Source organism: Patagioenas fasciata, chromosome 38 (assembly GCF_037038585.1).
Source record: "Patagioenas fasciata isolate bPatFas1 chromosome 38, bPatFas1.hap1, whole genome shotgun sequence".
In the NCBI taxonomy this organism is placed as follows: domain Eukaryota; kingdom Metazoa; phylum Chordata; class Aves; order Columbiformes; family Columbidae; genus Patagioenas; species Patagioenas fasciata.
In genome coordinates this window covers 1717162-1726371 of record NC_092557.1, presented here as the reverse complement: position 1 = coordinate 1726371, position 9210 = coordinate 1717162, and the positions used below count along the sequence as shown (strand labels likewise).

General features: G+C 63.1%; 1 protein-coding gene across 1 annotated transcript; it reads left to right on the top strand.

The window, feature by feature from the left end:
* Window positions 1-1021: 1021 nt before the first annotated feature.
* Window positions 1022-9003, top strand: DCAF11 (DDB1 and CUL4 associated factor 11). The gene is given in 15 exon segments (XM_071801431.1): window positions 1022-1059; window positions 1154-1255; window positions 1374-1423; window positions 2106-2218; window positions 2880-2944; window positions 3026-3126; window positions 3671-3699; window positions 3701-3818; window positions 3996-4050; window positions 4577-4703; window positions 5436-5636; window positions 6834-6987; window positions 7637-7789; window positions 8295-8401; window positions 8886-9003. Coding segments are annotated over 14 exon segments (1413 nt in total). The 5' UTR covers window positions 1022-1059; window positions 1154-1160; the 3' UTR covers window positions 8931-9003.
* Window positions 9004-9210: the final 207 nt, after the last annotated feature.

The following is a 9210-nucleotide window of genomic DNA, read 5'->3' as shown; positions in this document are numbered from 1 at the left end:
ATCTTGGCTGCGGGCGCACCCTCCCCAATCCCCATAGCAACCGGCGCCATTTTAACTCCTGGCGCTCCCCGTCCCCCCCATCTCCATGGCGACCGACGCCATTTTGAGCGCTAGCGTCACCCCGCCCGCCATCGCCATGGCAACCGCCGCCATCTTGGGGCCTGCTTCACTAAAAGGCACCAAAATGAGCCCTCCCCCCCCCCCCCCCGAAATCCCCGTTTTTTGCCCCAAACCCTTCTATTTTTGGGTGTAAATTCCTCATTTTTGGGGCTTTCAACCTCGTTTTCTTGAGGGGATTTTCTACTTATTCGCTTTTTTTGCTTTAAATCCTTATTTTTGGGCGAAAAGCCCCGTTTTTGTGCCCTTATTTTCGCGGATTTTTTAACGCTGTTTCCTGCTGTTTTTTAAGGCGGTTTGGGTTCATTTTGGGGCGATTCGGGTCAATTTGGGGGCCTATTTTTAATTTTATGGGGTTTTACGCCCCGCGGCCAATCAGCGCGCGTTGCTAGGCAGATTACGGCCCTCAAAAGCGCGGCCAATCAGCGCGCGTTGCTAGGCAGATTACGGCCCTCAAAAGCGCGGCCAATCAGCGCGCGTTGCTGGGCAGATTACGCGACCCCTTCAAGCGCGGCCAATCAGCGCGCGTTGCTAGGCAGATTACGACCCCCTCACCAACGCGCGGCCAATCAGCGCGCGTTGCTAGGCAGATTCCGCGCCGCCAGAGCCAGAAAGCGCCACGAAACGCTCTTAATTAACCTTCCTAATTAATTAGCGCCCCGCTCGCCGTTAATTAAGCAAGAAGAAAATCATGGAGGCGACAAATGGGGGTGCCCCAAGGGACCCAGGAGTTCGGGGGGGACCCAGGAGTGCCCCAAGGGACCCAGGAGTTCGGGAGGGACCCAGGAGTGCCCCAAGGGACCCAGGAGTCCGGGGGGTGGGGGACACGCAGGGCGGGGCGATTCTCTGATCACATGACAGCGTTCTCGACCAATCGGGCCCCGCCCCGCCCCCAAGCCCCGCCCCTTCCTGTTCCCAGCAGAGCGGCGGCGACACCGACAGGTGGGGGGGGCGCACGGACGCTCCTGATTGGCTGGAATTTGGGGAAGGGGGAGGGGGTGCGGATGTAAACAGGAAGTGGCCCCTCCCCCCCCAGGTCCCCCATGGGTTCTCACGGTGGGGGGAGGGGCCGGCGGGAGCAGGAAGTGACGTCACAGGAAGCGGAGCTGGCGCTGGGATTGGCGGAGCTGCTGCGGAGGTAAAGAAACCAAAACAAACTCCCCCCCCCCCAAAAAAACCCGGGGGTTTGGGGCATTTTGGGCGAGATTCGGGGCTTTTGGAGACCCCGCGATCAGCGCCCCCTGCTGGGCCCGCAGGGAGCGGCACCACGAGGGGGCGGAGCCAGCCGGAGGGGGCGGGGCCACAGGTAACGCCGGACGCCCGGGTCCCTCCCGAACTCCTGGGTCCCTTGGGGAACTCCTGGGTCCCTTGGGGCACTCCTGGGTCCTTTGGGGCACTCCTGGGTCCCTCCCGAACTCCTGGGTCCATTGGGGCACTCCTGGGTCCCTCTCGAACTCCTGGGTCCCTTGGGCACTCCTGGGTCCCTTTCCCGAACTCCTGGGTCCCCCCTGAACTCCTGGGTCCCCTATTTGGGTCCATTGGGGCACTCCTGGGTCCCTTGGGGCACTCCTGGGTCCCCTATTTGAGTCCCTTGGGGCACTCCTGGGTCCCCCATTTGGGTCCATTGGGGCACTCCTGGGTCCCTTGGGGCACTCCTGGGTCCCCCATTTGGGTCCCTTGGGGCACTCCTGGGTCCCCCATTTGAGTCCCTTGGGGCACTCCTGGGTCCCCCATTTGAGTCCCTTGGGGCACTCCTGGGTCCCCTATTTGAGTCCCTTGGGGCACTCCTGGGTCCCCCATTTGAGTCCCTTGGGGCACTCCTGGGTCCCTTGGGGCACTCCTGGGTCCCCTATTTGGATCCATTGGGGCACTCCTGGGTCCCCTATTTGAGTCCCTTGGGGCACTCCTGGGTCCCCCATTTGGGTCCCTTGGGGCACTCCTGGGTCCCTTTTGGGGCGTGGTCTCTGACCTCATGGCCCCGCCCCCAGCCCCGCCCCCTCTGGCCAATCACGAGCTGCGGCTGCAGTTGGAGCTGGGGCGGGGGAGGGGCCCGGGGGGACCCGCCCCCCAGGAGGAGAATCTGCCCCGCATGCTGGCGCAGGTGAGATAGGGGGCGCTGTGGGTGTCTATGGGTCTGTATGGGGCGCTATGGGGGTCTATGGGTCTCTATGGGGTGATATGGGGTGATATGGGGTGATATGGGGGTCTATGGGTCTCTATGGGGGTCTGTGGGTCTCTATGGGGGTCTGTGGGTCTCTATGGGTCTCTGTGGGGGTCTATGGGGTGCTATGGGTCCCTATGGGTCTCTATGGGGTGATATGGGGTGCCCTGTGTCCCTATGGGGTGATATGGGGTGCTATGGGTCTCTATGGGGGTTTATGGGTCTCTATGGGGTGATATGGGGTGCTATGGGTCCCTATGGGGGTCTATGGGTCTTTATGGTCCCTATGTGTCCCTATGGGTCCCTATGGCTCTCTATGGTTCCCTATGGGTCTCTATGGGTTCCTATGGGTCTCTAAGGCTCCCTATGGGTCTCTAAGGCTCCCTATGGGTCTCTATGGGTCCCTGTGGCTCCCTATGGGTCCCTGTGGGTCTCTATGGTTCCCTATGGGTCTCTATGGGTTCCTATGGGTCTCTATGTGTCCCTATGGGTCTCTATGTGTCCCTATGGGTCCCTATGGGTCTCTATGGCTCCCTATGGGTCCCTATGGTCCCTATGGGTCCCTATGTGTCCCTATGGTCCCCATGGGTCCCTCCCGCAGCGCCAGTGGGGCCGTTGCCGCCACAGCAGTTTCTCCCCGGGGGAACAAACGCGCCTGAGCTCCCAGTAAGCGCCTCCCTCCCTCCCTCCCCCCTTTTCCCGCTCCGTACTGGTTCGTACTGGTTCATACTGGTGTCCCCGCCCCAGTTTCCTCCCCAACCGCGTCGCCTTCGCCGACTCCTACCCGCAAAAAGCGTTCTGCGGCGTCTTCGACCCCAATGGCGACGCCTTCGTGTCCGCCTGCCAAGGTGAGGCGCTGAGCGGCGGCGCTCCGGGCCAATCGCAGCGCGGCGCGGCCCCCGCGGAGCCAATAGGAGCGCGGCGAGCGGGCAAAACGCCCGCCCTCCCGCGCCGCGGCGCGAAGCGCTGAGGGAAAGGGAGGCTGGCCAATCAGAGCGCGGGGCGGCCCGCGCGGAGCCAATAGGAGCGAAAGGGGGGGGGATTAAAAGTTCCGCCCTCCCGCGGTGAGGCGGGAAGCGCTGAGGGACAAGGCGCGCGGCCAATGGGAGCGCGGCGCGGCCACGGCGTAGCCAATAGGAGTGCGGGGGGGGGAAGAGCCCGGGTTTCCCAGCCAATCAGAGCCCGTCCACCTCAGCCGGCGCCGCGGAAACGCCCCCCCCCCCCCCACTAAAGCGGCGCGGCGGGAAGCGCGCGGGCGGGACGACACGCTGAGCGACGCGCGGCGCGGCCAATCAGGACGCGCCCTCGGGCTGGCGCAGCCAATCAGCGCCGCGCTGTTCCAAAAGAAAAGCCCCAAAACGCGGCGTTTTCTCCCCAAATGTCGCCGTGCAGACCAAACCCTGCGGCTGTACCGGTGCCGCGGGGGGGGGGATGAAGCTGCTGCGCACGTTCGCGGGCCGGGACGTGGGCTGGAGCATCCTGGACGTCGTGTTCAGCCCCGATGGGGGGCGCTGCTTCTATTGCAGCTGGTCCGACTACGGTGAGGGGCGTGGCCAAGGGGAGGGGGCGTGGCCAAGGGGAGGGGGCGTGGCCAGACCCCCATGGGGTGCCTGGTGCCATTGGTTTCTATGGGGGGGGGGGTGGGGTGGGGTTAGGGATTGGGGGCGTGGCCAGAAGGTAATGAGGCTCCGCCCGCTCTGCCTCTGGCCCCGCCCAGTTCATATGATTGACGTCTACGGGGAGGGCGACACCCACACGGCGCTGGATCTGCGGTGGGAATGGGGGGGAATGGGGCAATGGGGGCAATGGGGGCAATGGGGTAATGGGGATCAATGGGGGGCAATGGGGGTCAATGGGGGGCAATGGGGGTCAATGGGGGGCAATGGGGGCACTGGAACTCAATGGCGGTCATTGGAAGTCAATGGGATCAATTGGAATCAATTGGGGTCAATGGGGGCAATGGGGGGCGATGGGAGTCAATGGGGGACAATGGGGATCAATGGGGGCAAAGGAGGTCAATGGGGATCAATGGGTCAATAGGGTTATGGAGCAATGGGGGTCAGTGAGGGTCTATGGGGTCAATGGGAGTCAATGGGGGGCAATGGGGATCAGTGGGGGTCTATGGGGGTCTATGGGGTCAATGGGAGTCAATGGGGTCAATTGGGGTCTATGGGGGCAATGGGGATCAATGGGGGGCAATGGGGTCAATGGGAGTCAATGGGGTCAATGGGAGGGCCTGTGTGTCTGTCTCTGTGTTTGTGGGCGTGGCCTCCGGTCCAAGCCCCGCCCCCTTCCCAGCCCCCGCGAGCGCCGCTTCGCCATCTTCTCATTGGCCGTGGCGCCGGGGGGCGGGGCCGTGCTGGGCGGGGCCAACGACGGCTGCATCTACGGCTACGACCTGGGGGCCATGAGGAGGGTGCTCAAGGTCAGAGGTCACCGCGGGGTCACTGGGGGGGTCAATGGGGATCAATGGGGGGCAATGGGGGTCAATGGGGGGAAGTGGGATCAATGCGGATCAATGGGGTCAATGGGGGTCAATGGGGCCAATGGGGTCAATGGGGATCAATGGGAGTCAATGGGGTCAATGGGAGTCAATGGGGGTCAATGGACATCAATGGGGTCAATGGGAGTCAATGGAGATCAATGGGGTCAATGGGAGTCAATGGGGGTCAATGGAGTCAATGGGGGTCAATGAGGGTCCATGGGGTCAATGCGATCAATGGGGATCAAGGGGGATCAATGGGGGTCAATGGGGATCAATAGGGTCAATGGGAGTCAATGGGGTCAATGGGGGTCAATTGAGTCAATGGGGGTCAATGAGGGTCCATGGGGTCAATGGGATCAATGGGGATCAAGGGGGATCAATGGGGTCAATGGGAGTCAATAGGGTCAAGGGGGGTCAATGGAGATCAATGGGGTTCAATGGGAATCAATGGGGGCCAATGGGGGTCAATGGCGGTCAATGGGAGTCAATGGGAGCCAATGGGGTCGATGGGGGTCAACGGAGATCAATGGGGTTCATAGGAGGGAACAGAGAGGGCGGGGTCAAGCGGCGCCCAATAAGGCGCGTGCCCACCCAGTGGGCGTGGTCAACCCCGAGCAACAGGGCTGGCTGTATCCCCCCCTGACCCCGTTGCCCTTTGCCCTTTGCCCCCAGGTGTCGGCGCACGAGGACGACGTGAACGCGGTGGCGCTGGACGGGGGGGAGGGGCAGCTGGTGCTGTCCGGGGGGGACGACGGCGTCTGCCGGGGCTGGGACCGGCGGCTCCTGCAGGAGGCGCCCGACGGGGACGGGCGGCCCCGCCCCGTGGTGACCTTGGCCGGGCACCGCGACGGGATCACCTTCCTGCACCCCCGGGTGGGGCAATGGGGCAATGGGGGGACATGGGGGAATGGGGGGACAGGGGGGCAATGGGGGCAATGGGGGGCAATGGGGGCAATGGGGTAATGGGGGGACAGGGGGGCAATGGGGGAAATGGGGGAAATGGGGCAATGGGGGCAATGGGGGGACATGGGGGCAATGGGGGTCAATGGGGGGCAATGGGGATCAATGGGAGTCAATGGGGGTCAATGGGGATCAATGGGGTTCAATGGGGGGCAATGGGGGCAATGGGGGTCAATGAAGACCAGTGGAAGTCAATGGAGGGTAATGGGGTCAATGGGGATCAATGGGAGTCAAAGGGGGCAAAGGGGGCAATGGGGTCAATGGGGTCAATAAGGGTCAATGGGGGGCAATGGCGGGCAATGGGAGTCAATGGGGCTCAATGGGGAGCAATGGGACTCAATGGGGGCAATGGGGGGCAATGAGGGGCAATGGGAGTCACTGGGGGGCAATGGGAGTCAATGGGGGGCAATGGGGATCAATGGGGGGCAATGGGGATCAATGGGGATCAATGGGGTCAATGAGAGTCAATGGGGGCCAATGGGGATCAATGAGGCCAATGGGTGTCAGTGGGGGTCAATGGGGGTCAATGGGAATCAATGGGGATCAATGGGGTCAGAGGAGCACAATGAAGTCAATGGGGGTCAGTGGAGGTCAATGGGGTCAATAAGGGGCAATGGGGGTCAATGGGGGACAATGGGATTCAATGGGAGTCAATGGGGGGCAATGGGGTCAATAGGGATCAACGGGGTCAATCGGAGTCAATGGGGATCACTGGGGTCAATGAGGGTCAATAGGGGCCAATGGGGATCAATGAGGCCAATGGGTGTCAGTGGGGGTCAATGGGGGTCAATGGGGATCAATGGGAGTCAATGGGGTCAATGGGGGGCAATGGAGGGCAATGGGAATCAATGGGGGTCAATGCAGATCAATGGGAGTCAATGGGGATCAATGGGGTCAGAGGGGCACAATGAAGTCAGTGGGGGTCAGTGGAGGTCAATGGGGGCAATGGGGATCAATGGGGGTCAATGGGAGTCAATGGGATTAATGGGGGTCAATGGGGGTCAATGGGGTCAATGGGATTAATGGGGTCAGTGGGGGTCAGTGGGGGTCAATGGGGTCAGTGGGGTCGATGGGTGGTCCCTGGTCCCTATTGGCCGGTCTGTTCCCCAGGGTGACGGGCGGTACCTTGTGACCAACTCCAAGGACCAATCAGCGAAGCTCTGGGACCTGCGGCTCCCGGCCGGCCCGACCGTCATGGCCGCCGCGCGCCGCGCCGTGGCCAATCAGAGCTGGGATTACCGCTGGCAGCCAGCCCCGCCCACCGGTGAGGGGCGGGGCCTGGACATGGGGGCGGGGCTTAGGGGGAGAAGGGAGAGGGACGGGGAGACACTGAGGGAACCAATGGGGGGCAATGGGGGCAATGGGGGGCAGTGGGGGGCAATGGGGGGCAGTGGGGGGCAATGGGGGCAATGGGGGGCAATGGGGGCAATGGGGATCAATGGGGCCAATGGGGGGCAGTGGGGTCAATGGGGGGCAGTGGGGGTCAATGGGGATCAATGGGGGCAATGGGGGCAATGGGGGGCAATGGGGTCAATGGGGGCAATGGGGATCAATGGGGGGCAATGGGGGGCAGTGGGGTCAATGGGGGGCAGTGGGGGTCAATGGGATCAATGGGGGGCAATGGGGGGCAATGGGATCAATGGGGGGCAATGGGGGCAATGGCGTCAATGGGGGGCAATGGGGGCAATGGGGGCAATGCGGTCAATGGGGGTCAATGGGGATAAATGGGGGGCAATGGGGGTCAATGGGGGGCAGTGGCGATCAATGGGGCAATGGGGTCAATGGGAGTCAATGGGGGTCAATGGGGGCAATGGGAGTAAATGAGGTCAATGGGGGCAATGGGGGCAATGGGGTCAATGGAGATCAATGGGATGAGTCCCGCTCTCCCATTGGCCCCCGTTTCTCCCTCCCAGCCAATCCGGCGCCGTTGCCGGGCGACCGCTCGCTGATGACGTTCCGGGGTCACGTGGTCCTGCACACGCTGCTGCGCGCCCGCCTGGCCCCGCCCCCCGGCCCCGCCGGCGGCCAATACCTGAGCGCCGCCTGCGCCACGGGCGCCGTGATTGGTCGGAAGGGGAACGGGGGGCGGGGCCTGTGCGGGGGGGGTTAAAGTGAATGGGGGGGGCTGTGGGGCACCTATGGGGCTCAATGGGGCTCTATGGGGCACTTATGGGGCTCTATGGGGCACTTGGGAGTCCCTATGGGGCACCTATGGGGCTCTATGGGGCACTTGGGGGTCACTATGGGGTACTTGGGGGGCTCTATGGGGCACTTATGGGGCTCTATGGGGCACTTGGGGGGTCATTATGGGGCTCTATGGGGCACTTATGGGGCTCTATGGGGTGCTTGGGAGGTCACTATGGGGCACTTATGGGGCTCTATGGGGTACTCGGGGGTCACTATGGGGCACTTATGGGGCTCTATGGGGCACTTGGGGCTCTATGGGGCACTTATGGGGCTCTATGGGGTTCTTGGGGGGTCTCTATGGTGCACTGGGGGGTCTCTATGGGGCACTTGGGGGTCTCTGTGGGGCACTTGGGGGTCACAGTGGGGCGCCCAATCCCGTTGCAGTGTACGACGTGCTGACGGGGCGGGTCGTGCGGCGATTGGCCAATCACGGCGCCTGCGTGCGTGACGTCAGCTGGCACCCGCGCGGGGATTGGCTGGCCAGCGCCTCGGTGGGCGGGGCTTCCGGGGGCGGGGCCGGGGGGGCTCTATGGGGCAGAGGGTGGACTTATGGGGCTCTATGGGGCACTGGGTGGGTTCATGGGGCTCTATGGGGCACACATGGGGCTCTTGGGGGTCACTGTGGGGCACCTATGGGCCTCCATGGGGCACTTGGGGGTCACTTATGGGACACTGGGTGGACTTATGGGGCTCTATGGGGCACACATGGGGCTCTTGGGGGTCACTGTGGGGCACCTATGGGCCTCCATGGGGCACTTATGGGGCACTTGGGGGGTCACTTATGGGGCGCTGGGTGGACTTGTGGGGCTCTGTGGGTCACACCTGGGGCTCTATGGGGCTCTTGGGGGTCACTATGGGGCACTTGGGGGTCGCTATGGGGCATTGTGGGGGGGCTCTATGGGGCACTTGTGGGGCTGGGGGGGGGTGTGGGTGTCCGCAGTGTCACTTATGGGGCTGCCCCACATCTCCCCACAGTGGGACGGCTCCATCCGCCTCTGGGACTACGGAGACCCGGCCTGACGTGTGGGGCTGCCCCACAAGTGTGGGGCTGGGGGGGGGGGGGGAGGGTTTGGGACCCACAGGTGTGGGGCTGGGCTGTGACCCAGGTGTTGGAGCCGCAATAAAGGGTGCGACCCATAAGTGAGTTGTGCTGACCCATAGGGACCCATAGAGACCCATAGAGACCATAGAGACCCATAGAGACCCATAGAGACCCATAGAGACCATAGGGACCCATAGAGACCCATAGCGACCCACAGAGACCCATAGAGACCATAGGGACCCATAGAGCCCCATAACG